Source organism: Alosa alosa, chromosome 3 (assembly GCF_017589495.1).
Source record: "Alosa alosa isolate M-15738 ecotype Scorff River chromosome 3, AALO_Geno_1.1, whole genome shotgun sequence".
NCBI lineage: Eukaryota > Metazoa > Chordata > Actinopteri > Clupeiformes > Clupeidae > Alosa > Alosa alosa.
This window is the reverse complement of record NC_063191.1, coordinates 24,229,287-24,245,129: the sequence shown is the minus strand read 5'-3', so window position 1 is coordinate 24,245,129 and position 15,843 is coordinate 24,229,287. Positions and strand designations below refer to the sequence as shown.

The window sequence follows — 15,843 nt, the reverse complement described above, 5'->3', positions numbered from 1 at the left end:
TGCTGGGCACCTTGTCCAGCTGATCTCTCTCCAGAGGTTGCACCAGAGGTCCTGATAACCATGAAGCTACTCTTCCTGACGGTGTGTCTCTGCCTGGCCCTGGGCCTCTCCACCTCGTAAGTAAAAGCTTTGTACATTTTCATTCTATTGCTTGCTTGCGTGGATCCATGCATTTACATGATACTGATTGTTCTATCTACTGTAGGAACACATTTTCGTCATATTTTGCTTGATCTTTCTCTTACCAAAATACTCCACTAGTTTTACTATTTATTTCAATTTATTTATTTCTGTATTCACAGAACATCCTTGTGCTTTTAATATTTCTGCCATAGTCATTTTCTCCTTTTCTCTGTCTAGGCATCATGGGGGGGGGCATCTACAGACAGGTAAGTTACGTTTGAGTGAAAAACATATTTTCCACGGAAAGTTTCTTGCTTTGTTTATCATAAATTATCGATCACAAAAACAACTGTCTTTGGTTGTCTTTGGCACAAAATAACAGCTGATACAAAAATAGATGGATTTGTTCAATAGGTTTTTGTTGTTGTTTGTTTTACTAAAAAAACTCAGACACTTTCATTGTTTTTCAAATTGCCTTTCTGTAAGGCATCAAGCTAGAATTCAGTGGTTTCAGCTATTACAACAGGGTGACAACAAAATGTTCCCTCCTTTTAATGCAGATGAACCAGCACAAGACCACTCCAAGCACCATCATGGTGCTGTGCTTGATCGCTGTGACGGAATGGAGATGGACGCTGTAGCAGTTACTGAGACGGGAACGCCATACTTCTTCAAAGGTAAATAAACCTTTGTATATCTGTACTTAATCCACAGACCACAGTTTCAGTTTTCAGTCACAGTTTAGTTTTCAGTCAACAAACAACAACGTACAAAAGTGTAAATAAAAGGATTGTTGAAACTCTAAATATGTAGACCACTTACACAGAAGAAAGTATAACTTTGTAAAAACTGGCGAAAATGTTCACACATCACTGTAAATGAAGCCAAAATGTAGATGTCCAGGATTAAGTCATAGAACTTCATCATACTGTATGATGTTCCTACAGGCGATCACGTCTTCAAAGGCTTCCATGGAAAGGCAGAACTCTCCAATGGATCCTTCTCTGAGCTGGACGACCATCACCACCTGGGGCACGTGGACGCTGCTTTCCGCATGCACTTTCCTGATTCTGCTGAGCACCACGACCACATGTTCTTCTTCCTGGTACTGTTGTAACTAATAACAAGGTCATCAGTATAATAACTGATTTCGTTTTTTTTGGAACCTTTAAAAGGCAGTTGGTGTGTCTAAAATTCCCAGAATTCTCCTCAAACTCCATCTGTCCTGTTTTCCTATACTCTTCAAAGGACACCAAAGTTTTCAGTTACTACAACCACACCCTGGAGCCAGGCTATCCTAAGGACATTAAAGACGTCTTCCCTGGGGTCCCCGACCATCTAGATGCTGCTGTGGTGTGCCCAGAGGAGGACTGCAAGTCCAACATGGTTATCTTCTTCAAAGGTAAATGGGGAAAACATTTTAAAAATGTCTTCTAAAATAACTTCTTCACTCAGTTCTTTGTTTACATTGTAAATTATTCTTTTCCTGTCCAGGTGATGATATATGGCACTACGATGTGAAAACCCAGAAGTTAGATGAGAAGGAGTTCACAAGCATGCCCAACTGCACCTCTGCCTTTCGCTGGCTTGGCCACTACTACTGTTTCCATGGTCATCAGTTCTCCAAGTTTGACCCAATGACAGGAGAAGTACATGGCAGATACCCAAAGGATGCACGTGATTACTTCATGAGATGCTCAAAGTTTGGTGAGTCAAAGGAAAGATTCAACCATTTTTATTTTTTGTCGTAAAGCAATGATGAAAACCCATTAGCATTTCTACACATGAATTAGGAGCTATTAAATGATGTGAAAAGAACAAGAGACAGGTAACATAGGTCTTCATGAAGTAGTGTGATGAGCAAATGCCAGCACTCTCTTCACACCCCTGTTTCCTCCTCAGGTGATTCCACTAACCACATTGAGAGAGAACAGTGCAGCCATGTGCACCTTGATGCAGCTGCATCTGATAATGATGGAAATGTTTATGCATTCAGATGTGAGTATGATATGAGGTCTATGTGCTCTATCAATCAATTTTCTTGATTGATTAATCACCACTATGTGGATACTGTTTTTAGAATTGGTTTATATTAAGTGTTAGTTAGTATAATTTGTATTTTAGTATATTTAGTATATTCTTTATCTTCTACTGTCCTTATTGCTTAGTTATGTTTTTATATTATATACTTTTAATTACTTTTTCTGCTGTTAGTGAATGTGTGTGTGTTGTCTACATGCTACTGAGACCTTGAATTTCCCCTGGGGATCAATAAAGTATCTGTCTATCTATCTATCAATGTACAGTATGCACACCATTTCTGCTCCACTTTTATTATTTTATCTCTCTTTTATCCTCTGGTCCAAATCACACATCTTTTTCTGTTCTTCTCATTTAAAGCCCACCACTTCCTGCGTATGGAGGGAGAGAAAATGCATTCTGATACCGTTGAAAGTGCCTTCAAGGAACTGCACAGTGAAGTGGATGCTGTCTTCGCCTATGAAGGCCACATGCACATGATCAAGGTGTGACTACAACTCTTATTATACTCATCAATATTTGTACAGATTAACAAAATAATAAATTAACTCTCAGAACAAGAATTAAAATCATATTAGACATGGTAGGATGAATGACAGGATGAATATCATTCTTTGCAGGACAATGAGGTGTTCGTCTACAAGATTGGGGAGCCACACACACACCTGGAAGGCTACCCCAAATCTCTGAAAGATGAGCTTGGTCTTGATGGACCTGTGGATGCAGCTTTTATTTGTAAAGATAACCACATTGTACATGTGATTAAAGGTGTGTCTTATACTTCATGACTTGTGACTTTTGTTCTACTGCTGATTTTGCTCTGCGACGTGTTTTCACTCAATTTTACTCAATTGTGTGCATCCAGGTCAAACCCTCTATGAAGTGGACATGAAGGCGACACCTCGAGTACCCATTAAGGATGGTCCCTTCACCCTCTTCAAGTATGTGGATGCTGCTATGTGTGGGCTTGACGGAGTCAAGATTATTGTTGGCAACCATTTCTACCACTTTGAGAGCCTTATGGTCATGCAAGCCGCAAAAGCTGTCCCTGAGGCCAAGAGGGTGTCCACAGACCTCTTCGGCTGCGACCACTAGAGGGAGCCAAAGGGTTACTTGGAAGAGTGGGTTTGGGCTGTCTACAGGAGACAGACATATGCATGTGAAGCAAACTCCTTTACCACCTCCCAGACCAAAAGCACAAGCCCAGCTAGTCTCACATAGTGGCATTACCTTTTTCCCCTCTTAATGCCCTCTTAGACTTCATGTGCACTTCTACCTCTGATTATACTGCTCTGTTCTTCTCACCAACATACTTTCTTGCACAATCACACAGACTGCATTAAATGTTTTCCATGCCACTGTGGTTTGTTGATTGAGTTTTGGATATACCCAATCATTTGTTCTCCTTTTCCTTAAGACCAAGATAGCATTCTAATATTTGATTTTGTGAACAGAATATTAGTGCCTTGTGGTTTCACAAATAAACCTGAATGACACTTGTTTTGCTGTGTGGCCTAATCATACAATCAGATTCCATACTAATAAAGAATATTAACTTTTTAAATGGTTGACATCTGCACAACTTGTGGACTTGCTGACCAATTTCAATCAATCAATTATCTTAAAAAACAAAGTTATCACACGTCTAAGATTCTGTCATATATCTTAAAGGTGGAGCTCTAACTCTCCAAACATTTTGGATCTTGCAGGTTCTTTAACAGTGTTGTGCATGCAAATATGACACTATGGACGTGCAACATCTGATGACAATCGATGTATTTGATGTTATGGGCTAGACACTAAAAATGACCGCAGTCTAGATTACACTATCGCTTATAAATGCAGAAGTAGTCGTTTTTTAATATAGGCGGTCTTGTGCATCTCGCGTTTCACGATTGGCCAACATCATCCCAACCATGCCAGTAACGTGTTACTTTTCTTCTTGTCTCGGGGATTGACGTCATGTAAGTTATGCCAACCTTTTCAGCATGAGGAAAACTCACGTGTAAAACCACGCAGCGACACAAACGTAAACAACAACGGAGGGAGGAAAGAGATGCACGTTTTATCTATACAGTCATTATTTCAGCTAAACATGACAACATTAAGGTAGCCTAATTTGTACATTCTGTGCTGGCGACAAAGTGTTGTCTAGCTAGACATCCCAAGTCTCCCGAAGTTTTGGGAGTCTCCCACATATTGATATACTGACGCCCGCAAATTATAAAATCTCCCGGAACCTAGAGCGAACAAGAGCACGCAAGCCAGTCAGACCGGACTTCGCGTGTGCATCTAAGTTTAACGCGCACACAACGGAGAGGGAGAGAGAGAGGAGTGGTGCATGTGTGCCTGCAAGCGCATCCAAGACAGAGAGCATCCTGGTCTTTTTTGCTAAATCAACATATCAGTTTTCAGTGTAGGTGGGCTTATATCTCTTTTCTCCCGAACTTAATTAATCAGTTCAGTTAGTGTATCTAGGAACAGGAGCGTCATGGCAGAGTCAGTGCCCCTCAAAAAGGAACATTTAACACCCATTTCACATCAGACTACACAAAAGTGTACCCAATTGTCTCATAAGAGTAAAACATAATGATAGTATTGCACACTGCACTGTTTGTAACAGTGACTTTAGCATTGCATGTTAAATGATTGCAAAAGACTTGTTGAGGTGAGTTGAACAAGTGTAATTTTATTTGCATATTACTCAGGCCTATACTAGATGGCTAGTTGCCAAGGCTACATGAAAAGGCCAAACTACCAAAATCTACATATTTTACTATCACAATTTCTATCAATAGGCCTTCCTTATTTGGTGTACTGACTAGACATTATTGAACAAACATCTGCATTTCAGTATCTAAGTAGGTTAGGTTGGGATGTCTGCTATACATTGTTGGCATTACTGTTAAAATGCACTTCCAGTATAGTGAGTATTGGCAAAACCGGTTATCATTTTTATGTTGAGGCGGTGGGGGTGTTGTTGGCAGCTGCTGAAAGTAACTAATAAAGTAACTTGTAATCTAACTTACTTTTAAAGGAACCGTATGTAAGAAATGTATTTCAATTAATCATAAAATGGCCCTGATATGTCACTAGACATTAAGAAATCATGTTCATTTCAAATACTTATATCACTGACAACAGTAGTCCGCCAGGATATTGTCATTTAAAAGTGAAGTTGCAGCCCCCAACTGATGTTGATGTTGTGTTTTGTCATGTCATGTTGTGTTTTGGCCTGATGCGCCACCCTCCACCTATCTACTAATCACAAAGTCAGTAGTGCCTCGGCATCCGGGTTGGCAACCTCGAGTCAGGGGGGAGGGGGAGGGGATACACCGCTCTACAGTATTTGTGTTTGTTATTTTTTAAATGTTTTTGTCATGTGGTGTCAACACTGGCGACTACGCCACTCCGTCTGGCATTTTTTTGTCTTATTGTCTTTTGTTTTTTGTCAATGTTTGTATGTGGAGCGCTTTGGGTTGCACTTTGTGCATGTTAAATGCGCTATACTAAATAAAACTGACTTGACTTGACTTGACTAGTAAATTGAAAGTGATTGCAGTACCAGTTTTGGCCACAATCTTACATATGGTTCCTTTAAAATCAAGTAATCAGTAAAGTAACTAAGTTACTTTTTAAAGGAGTAATCAGTAATCAGATTACCTTTTTCAAGGTAACTGTGGCAACACTGATCCCAACACAGAGAACACACACAACTCTGAGCTGAAAGCCTAGTTTTACAAATATATCACATAACTGCTATCATAGTATCACTTAAAGCAACACCAAAGAGTTTTTTGTCCCTTAAGATAATGTTTCCAAAATTGTTTCCGTGGTTCATCAACTCGTAACAGGGTGAACGGCACTTCTGCATTCGCTTCGCGGCCCACTATCGGCTATAACCGCACTATGTAAGTTTGCCAGATCTGTAGTTCGATGGAATGAGACATAAGAAACTACAAATTTGACTTGCATGATGTCGCAATACATCGTAATTTCAGAAAATCATGCAACATATTCTACCTTGTCTATGGACATCGTTATTTGCAAAGCCATTGCTGGATAAACAAATAGCGTGCGTGCGACAGAGGAAAAGTTCTTTGGTGTTGCTTTAACTTATATCCCGAGTTCAGGCTTTGTGTAGCTTCGATATGTGTAGATAGCCTAGATGACTAGCCTAACATGCTTAGTAGTATACCCCACTGGGGGAAGGATGCAAGCATGAGTAGTATTTACGACAGTTGTGTATATATACACTCCACAACTGTAGGGGGAGTAGAAGTAGGAGTAAAAATAGATGTAAAAGCCCAACAAAAACGGTAAAAAAGGCAAAAATCCAATATTAACTGAATTTTACTTTTGTTTCCAATCCAGTTTCTGTTTTTTTCTTTATCTTGTGTGACTAATGATACATTTAGAAAATAGCAGCAATTACGTATTTGCTGACCAGTTAAAAAAAATTGAAAATTGGATTATTGAACACATTTTTTATTTGGATCAGATGGATGGAGCAAATAGAACAAAGCACCGCAAAGCGTTAAACGGACCCATAATCTGCTTTTGATTTCACTTGTTCGATTTCAGACGGAACCATCTTTTTGGACTGATTGTTTTTTTTTTTTTTGCAACACAGCTTAATTTAGCTTGAAAGTTAACCTGCTACGGAGCAGGTTCGTTCTGTGGCATAAATTCCCATAGTTACCAAGCTGGGATTCACGTTAACCTCACTAATGGAATTCTCACTAAAATTAGCGAGAGGATATTGTGTCAAGAATGAGGTATGGGCATACAGGGTTGAACAGCACTCTAGTTCTAATGAGAAAGCATGCTGATGGTTACTGTGAGTGTGGCATTCAAGAAACCGTAGAACATGTAATAGTACAGTGTCCTAAATTCCAACAGGAACGACAGACACTTATAGAGCAGCTAGCACAAGAAAAAATAAGTCTGGACATAACAGATATACTGCAAAGAAATTCTGGGGAACAATGTTTTTTTCAATATTTGAAAACAACAGGTTTATTCCATAGAATTTAGAGGAATGTAGTATTCAGACCCACACTCCTATTCAGAAGGTGGCGGTAATGCACCTAAAAGCTGTTTGCCAGAAAAAAGAAGAAGAAGAAGCTCAGTAGGTTCAACTGGTTGTCCCTCGCATAGACATAATATACATAGACGCCGCATCGACCGCTACTCCTTACTAGCGCTGACGAGATTTGGAGCCGCCATCTTGGACCGGTCATCCACTCCACTCAGTGTAATCTGTTTGGCCGGTGAGATGAGCTGTCAGCGCACTTAATTAATCATATCTCACTGAATACCGAACAGATTCTCACGCGTTTTTTTTTGCTGCAAAGGTCATACATGTAGCTATGATACAGGACACATGATTTAGCGTATTTTAATATTCATAGTGGGTTTAACAGTAATAGAATATTCTGATATATGATATAAAGTGACCTGACGTCCGATATTAAAACTGGGAACATAATCCATGTTTGACAGCATAGACAAAACTAGTTTGATACAAGTTTAATGAGTTAAATATAGTTCACAGTTGACAGAAAAGTTCCATCAACAGCATTATTCACAGTCCACAGAAAGGTTCCATAAACATTTAAGTGAGATCAGTGCCATTCAGACATCTGAGGGGTATTCCAAGTAGGCCTATGTGGTTTAGTGACAAACTTGGGTAAATTGACTCAGAATAAGTTGTAAACCTCCCAGTAGAAAAGCTGTATGATACATGGTTGTGTGTATTTTAATATTCATAGTGGGCTTAACAGTAATAGAATATTCTGATATGATATATTATAAAGTGAGGACATCCAATATAAAAACTGGGAACATAACTAATCCACTTTTGACAGCATAGACAAAAACTGGTTTGATACAAGTTTTAATGAGTTAAATTTACAGAAAGAAATCCATTAACATTTTCAGTTCAGTGCCATCAAAAATAAAGTGATGAACAGACATTGGTGTGGCATAAAGGAAATGGAGTAACTGGGTTCAATATCAACAGCATTTGTTAGACAAGTTCCATAAATATTGTAAAGTGCAAGTTTGTAGGTTTGTTTCTGATCCTTAAAAAACAGACATTGGTTTGGCATAGTAAGTATAACAGTTCATCAATTCAAGACAAAAAGGTGACTTGTCACTTGTACAGTGTCAATGGGTTCATCAACAGCATCTGTTATTTACAGTTCACAGAAAGGTTCCAGCCCCAATGAAGAGATTAAATAAAAAGGAATTAAGAAACATTTTAGAAACTGCTAAGATCAACCCGTTCATTGCAATCAGTAAAGAATCAGGGTGTCTTCACAGGCTCAGTGAGACAGAGTTACCGTCATGCAGTTGGTTCTATGATTTCGACAACTGGTGTATGTCATTTTGTATGTTCCCACCTTGCTAAAATTGCTTGGGTACACTTTGGCTGAGAACAAAAGTGCTTCAGACAGCAGGTGGGCAAATAAGATGGCATAGTAAACTGGGTAAACTCCATAAAAGAGGACTGAGTCAACCAGACGATGGGAAAATGGGACACAGAGTGGCGAATACAGGTGATGAAGGTGGAGCTCATAAATCAAACATTCAGTCACAGTGTAGCAGATGCCCTGCAGTACTGCAATGAAGAGCTGCACCTTCCTCAGTTCCAGGGGTGTGAGGAGACCGTTCAGTTCATTCACAGTCTTCTTGAACAAGGCAGTTGTTCTGGAGGGATACAAAATAATAAATAAATGAATGAAAAGGAATTTGAGAGGCATCTTATTCTTGTTAGGGTAAATGACATGTGAATAATACAGTGTTGGGCAAGCTACTTCGAAATTTTAGTGAGCTAAACTATCAGTTACTCTGCCATGAATAAAACGCTACACAAAACTACCACCCAGTCAAATGTATTAGTAGCCTAACACAAACACAGCAGTAGGCTAGTTCACTACATAGGAAGCTACTTTAAATTGTGCTAATTTCACATGACAAGAAAAGTGTAGCTTGTCTGGCTAAGCTACTTGATAAATAAAGAAGTTGAGCTATTGAAAAGTTACTTTATTCAGGAAATAGTGAGGCTACCACCAACACACTTAGGCTACAAGTAGCAGCTAGCGATTGCCCAATAGGCTAGTCTGTGCCACTTGTGTAAAATTCGCCGGCCAAATCTAGTATGATTTATTTCTACAATAGCCTTCTTGTGTCAGTTGTAATCTAAGTCAGTGTTATGGAATATGACTTATCAAGTCTCAGTTCATAGCGGGTGAACACCGAAAGTAAACATAGCCTAGCTAGATGGCTACGATTTTCATACAGTAATATCAAAGATTGCTCCTTCTCAGCTCTCTGGTAATATTCTATTCACAAAATACAACCAATAGTACGGTTATGTTAAATCTTACTTGTGAAAAGTATGGTCCGCCGATTTGAGAAGGAACATGCTGCACAGTGCTGTCATCTTCTGTCTTCTGCTGCAACGCAACGAGGAGTATGACCGGTCCAAGATGGCGGCCGCATTTCTAGTTTCCAGCAGCCAATGCGGCGTCTATGTATATTATGTCTATGGTCCCTCGTCTGAGCACTGGGGTCTACCGACCATCAGGTATGTTGCTGCCCTAATGTTGTAGACTAAAATGTGCTTGGTGTAGCTAAACTCCATTTCTATATGTAGCCCTGTAGATGGATGGATATGCTATCCTCATCTGTTGTCATTGGGAAAATTGGCATAGAGAAGAGTATGTGTGTGTATAGCTTTAAAATAAATGTGGATGTTTTGGGAAATGGTATCAGGTTTGATGTATTTTGTTTGTCTTCCAGGTAGCACAGCTTTTCCATCCGCGTTGCCCTCAGCGTAGGTCATGCTGCTGTCTTGTCTTGGTTTGGTTTGGTTTCTGTTTAGCTTTGCTTGCACTTGGAAACTGCCTGCATTGTACTTGTACCCTTTTGTTTTACTTTACTTTATTATCTTAGTTATACAGTGTCTGTCTATTGCATAGTCTGGGGGCAACAACTGTCTTGTCTTATAAATAATAAAAAATAATAATAAAAGAAATGCGCGAAAAGCGACAGAGCAACAGCTCCTGTGTATCAGCTGCCTTACGGCCAACGCCGGCATTGAGTTAAGGTAAAGCGATGCTTCCTTAAATACATTTTGTGATCACCACATAGATTATATTGTATTACAATTTGAATGTAGACATGGTCTCAGATGAGATGCCAAGACGGTAGCCTATAGGGTGGTGGCACCAATCCAGGGAAAGAGGGGCGAGGGAGAACCAGGGATGCGGTCCCTGGCTGGGAAAAAACGCGGGCTCGAACGCGGTTCACGCCGGCGGGAGATGAAGGGGAAAAGGTAGCGACGCGGTCGCTACGGGGGAAGGGGGAGGAGGTTGCACAGCACCCTAGGTAGGCAAAGAGAAAAGTGGGGAGGGTTGATTAGCTGGAAAAGAGAGAGGCCGTAGTAGCGGAAGGCAAGGTAGAGGGCTGCACGCGGGCTGCCATAACTTGCTGAGTTGAAAAACATGTTGCATGAACAGAGGGGGAGACGCCGGAAGAACGGAACTCTGCGCGTGACTTAGCCGGACTTACCGGTGACTTAGCTCCTAGCCTGACCAAACGCGTCTTGCAAGCGGAGTGACACCGATGGTGCAACTTCGGCAGGTAAAGGCAGACTGCGAATAAATAACCTGACTGATTGAAGGAGGCGTGGCAAATTCCGTCATGCTCCTCCCGAACTTCCGTTTGTAAACGCCATTTGGGTTGAATTCGTTTACAACAAAGATGGCTGCCGCTGGAGACTTGAGATGTGTAGATTCTGCCATCGAGTCTGTTCTAGAAGATATCGACAGCGCATTCATTTTAAAAGAGGAACAGAGAAACTCAAGGCATTTGTTGATAAAGATGTTTTTGCCGTCCTTCCTACAGGATTACAGCAAAAGTTTAATTTATCAGTTGGCTCTGATGGTCGCTAAGAAGATGGGACGCAATGAAAACCCATTAGTCATTGTTGTTTCTCCTTTGTCGCACTCATGGAGGACCAAGTGAAAGAAGCAACTGAAATAGGCATCACGGCGATGCAACTCAACGTGGATATAGCCAGCGGTCATTGCCAGCTCCTTTTCGGAAGACCGGAATTCTGGCTGCTGAACAACAAGTGGAGGGACATGCTAGGCTCCGATGTTTTTTCAGCCAACGTAATGGGTATCATCGTGGACGAAGTTTATCTTACTTACAAATGGTAAGAGATAGTCTGACTTGGTAAATAACTCCCAATGTTGTGATAGGAATCCCATGTTGTAAACATAGTAGGTGTCGTTGTACGTTCGCTAACTCAGACTTGGTACAATCATAGCGTTAGTGTAATTTTAGCGAAATAACTAGCAGTTCAAACATTCTAATGTAGGCTACTCTTTTATTTCTATCAGGGGTCAGGCTGTAAAAGGGCAGACGCCATTTCGCGACAGCTTCGCCAAGTTGGCAGACCTTAGATCCTTAGTTAAAGCTGGTAAGTACAAAACAATAGACTTCCTGCATGTTCAGTCTTCGATGTTTTCTACATTTAGTGTAATTCACCACTTTAATTGAAATCAGTTTCATTACAGGAACCTGTCCACTTCTAAACACAACTAACCACTTTCCCCCAAAACCGGTTTTGCATTCGCACTGGCCAAGTGGCCATAGGAACTGGTTGCCCATTCAGATGGAAATTGACCATTCATTTGGGTGTTGCTTTGTATGTATTTACACATATACCCATTGGTAGTCACTGTACCCCTTATAAGTGATGTATTCCTTTTAGATGTCCGCACAGTCATTAAAAAGTAAATAAATGAATGATACTACTCATCATTTCTTATTTTACTGTTACTTATTGGTTGCTTATTGTACTGCTATATATTCCAGGTACACCTGTGCTGACATTGACGGCTTTTGCTGATCGGGAATCCAGAGCCAGGGTTATGAAACAGCTTCAGATGGACAATCCAATCATTTTGGAGCCCAAACAGAACAAACATCAGACTGGGTCTGATTAAAGTACCTGGCCATACACTGGACTGCCTACACTGGATTGTACGGATGCATATTTGGTGCCACATGAAGAGAATATATTTTTGAAAATTCCGAGATAAGTCAAAATTTTCAAGATAAAAGTCAAATTTTTTGAGAAACAAAGTCAGAAATAATTTCTGAGATTAAAGTCAGAAATGTTGACTTTAAAGTCAGAAATTCTGACTTTAATCTCAGAAATTATTTCTGATTTTGTTTCTCAAAAAATTTGACTTATCTCAGAATTTAAAAAAATATTTTCTCTTTATGTGGCCCTAATATAACCTGACTCTCGCCAGATGAATTTCGTTCCGCTTAGCTCCGCCTAGCTTCACTCGCATCCATCTGGGACCTCTTCCATTGAGAGTGATTTCTGCACCCGATTTTATGGTACAGCCAATCAGGACGCAGGGCGGGAGTTTCATAGATGTGACATAGCGTAGAAGCGACTGTGAGACTTATCAGCGTCACGGGTTGGCTTCGATGCGAGTGGTTGAAGTAGCACGTCAATAGATGACGGACAAGTGGCTTATTCAATCATATGCAAGCATTTTTTGATTAGGCCCAGCCTTCTGAAGCAACACTCCAATGGATTGGTCCCAGATGGATGAGTGGAGCTAGGCGGAACGAAATTCATCTGGCGAGAGTCAGGTTAGCCCTAATATGCTTCTGTAGGATTGTGAGGGATGTTAAAGAAAATGGTATCTCCATGTTGCCAGTAATTATCTACTGCAAAACCGTGAAGGCAGTTGGCAGAGTGATCTGCCATTTGAAGGGAGAACTCGGTTAAGATTCCTGGGTTGACCGAGACCCTGAGAAAAATATTGAAAACCTGCGTATAGGCATGTTCCACAGAGTGCCGTCATCTCTGAGTGGACAGGGTAGCTGCTGAGTTGTGGTGGCAACAACAGCTCTTGGGATGGGCCTAAATTTTCCCAACGTATCACACATTGTGATGTATGGGTTACCAGATGATGTGGAAGCCATGGTTCAGCAGGTCGGGAGGGCAGGCAGAGGTGGGTTGCAGGCACATGCGATTGTTTATGCTGTCAAACAGCATACAAAGCTTGACCCAGCAGTTAAGACGGTACTTGAGACTGGAGTCACTAGTTGTCTGCGGAAAGCTTTGTACTGCCATTTTGAGGAACACGCCACATCTGTTGATCCAGGACATCTGTGCTGCACTCACTGCCATTCTGTTTGTTCTTGTGAACCTGAAGGTTGTGGGGAGCCAATCCCCAAATATGAACACTTTCAAGGGGAGGTTTCATCACCCGACAAACACAGAATGGTCACACTTGAGGACGATGCGATTGGTTTGCTGTTTTGTGGAGTTGTAATCCTAAACGGAGAACTTGTTCATATATGCATTCACCTGTTTCTCTCAAAAATGAGGTTTGTGTGTTTAAGTACTCTGTGTATCCTTACATTCTTTTTACAACGCCGGCAAAAATCGTTTACACTCATCTTCTACTTCTTCCAGTGTGCGTGCAGTTGAGTTCTGTTGACAACAACTATACGTAGCTTAAAGGACAAGTTCGGTATTTTACACTTAAAGCCCTGTTTTCAGATAGTTTATGATTAAATAGAACGTTTAAGATTGAAATTTGGACGCATGCTGCTGTCCTGAGAAACCTTAACCTCTTACTTTAACTCATTGAGTGCCAAAAACGTAATATTACGTTTTTAGCTTTTTTTTTTAATTACGAAACTAGACACTCTAACACACCTTATATGTGATTTTGGGAACTCTGTGATGAATGGAAATAAAAATATATGACGATCGAAAACTCATGAAAACGCACAATCTGGACATTTTATCTGGACATTTTATCATAACTCGGTTGCCGCTTTGGGTCGAATCAGTGACTCATGCACGTCATCTCAAAACCAGGGCATTTCTGGTGGGTCTATCACTAGGTGGCAGTCTCGCTGATCACTTCCCGGAAAGTTTACAGGCAACACTTAATATTTCATGAAAGACGTTATATCTCCATTTCTAGATAAAAACAGCAATTTTGATAACTAGCCACTGTTTAGCTTGGGATTTCTCAGGAACAGAGGCGTGTAGAAATACACTGTTTGCACTCACTGAGAGCTTAAAGTCTCACCTTTTAAACGAGCCATTGTATGTGTTCATAGCTATAACCCAGAATATGCTGTGGCTGTATAAAAATAATCAACAATGGTCTAGATTGCTGGCACTCTAGGAAAAAGCTTCTGAAAACAGCTTGGCATTCAATGAGTTTGATGCCATTATTTTAACTCATGTTGATGACTCGCAGACTGATCTCGTGTGTGTGTGTGCCTTGGAGGGGGAGGGGTTGATCCAGCTCTGTGGTGGGTAGGATCTACAATTAGGTGTTAACTAATATTACTACGCTAGGTCGAAGTACTCCCAAGTGCTATTGCGCCACACATTGTAGTTCTCCTGTTCATTCGCTTGGAAAATCGCCACATTTCATGTTGTGTGACCTTACACATTTTTATCAACTACTCGTGCAACTGTATTTAAGTAGGGAAAACGTGGATGTTTTTGATTACTGCTATCTTCCTCCCTCTATGGCTACGTCTGAGCCCACTAGCATAGCAACATGCTAACACATTCGCTCTACGCACCAGGGAGTTTGAGTGCACGTACCGACACGGGAGAGATATGACTCAACTCGTGAAAGTTAAGGTAAGAACATATATTACTACTGACATTGGGTGGCATGTTCCTTTAACATATGAGGCTAATCATCTCGATAGAACTCTACTATCAATGTATTACAATGGATATACTGCTCAATGAGAAGTTCAAGCACAAAGCCGATAAAGATGGCACCTCCCATGTTTGCACGTGGAATAAGGTGATTAGCTCTTTGGAGATTGTCTATTACATTGTTGCTAGTCGTTAGATCGGCTCCGAAACAAATGCACATGTAGGCCTACTGTGTCCAGGCAAGAAGTATTTACAATGCCAAGGTAAAATATAAATATTCCTCAACTCTAGGGGGAGCTTTAGAGTCACCAAAACACCCGAAAAGGTATAGATCGCTGATTATGTATGTAACCGTGGTTCTATGAAGGAGTGGAAGACCGCCAGAGGCAGTCGATAGACTAGTGGAATTCCTCATGAACTCGCGCATTGGTCGAGAAACATGTATATAAACTTCTGTCATCACGTGACCATGAGACCGCGAGATACAATATTGTGGTATTTTGGCTTCTTAAGTTTGACCCTCTGTGGATACCGTAGTGCCCTTGTTGTGATTACATGCTTTGTATGCAGATTCCTGGGTTCGAGAATACAATGGCACATGTGTTAACTGGTTTCCGTGTATTCCTTAAAATATACACTAATGCGTTACAACAACTATACTGAGGATATACTACAAATATAAATACAGATGCCGGGCTCATGATCTCAATAGTCATTCTCGCCCTTCCGAGTGACCAGAGACTCTGGCGGTCTTCCACTCCTTCATAGAACCGCGGTTACATTCTTTTTGACAAGGAAGTAGGTTAAAGCTCGTGGTGCAGGTTTTTTTTTCTTTTCTGGCAATTTTCTAGTTGGTAATAAACATTTAAACAATTATCCATTGTATTTGATGTTGTAAAGTATCACAAAAAATAAATATAATAAGGAAAAGAAGGTGA

The 15,843-nt window shown here is 40.6% G+C and overlaps 1 protein-coding gene across 1 annotated transcript; it reads left to right on the top strand.

The window, feature by feature from the left end:
• Nucleotides 1–3,662, top strand: LOC125292033 (hemopexin-like). Its single transcript, XM_048239109.1, has 10 exons — nt 1–116; nt 361–389; nt 684–800; nt 1,071–1,228; nt 1,372–1,525; nt 1,618–1,830; nt 2,026–2,121; nt 2,524–2,648; nt 2,784–2,931; nt 3,029–3,662. Exons 1-10 carry the CDS (start codon nt 61–63, stop codon nt 3,256–3,258), a joined length of 1,326 nt encoding a protein of 441 aa, XP_048095066.1. The 5' UTR covers nt 1–60; the 3' UTR covers nt 3,259–3,662.
• The last annotated feature ends 12,181 nt before the right edge of the window (nt 3,663–15,843 follow it).

Bases quoted from the DNA above. Each gene is read 5' to 3' on its own strand.
- LOC125292033 (XM_048239109.1), top strand. From the start codon at position 61: ATGAAGCTACTCTTCCTGACGGTGTGTCTCTGCCTGGCCCTGGGCCTC. The intron at 390-683 runs GTAAGTTACGTT...CTTTTAATGCAG, and splicing joins GGGGGGGCATCTACAGACAG to ATGAACCAGCACAAGACCAC. The intron at 1,526-1,617 runs GTAAATGGGGAA...TTTCCTGTCCAG, and splicing joins CATGGTTATCTTCTTCAAAG to GTGATGATATATGGCACTAC.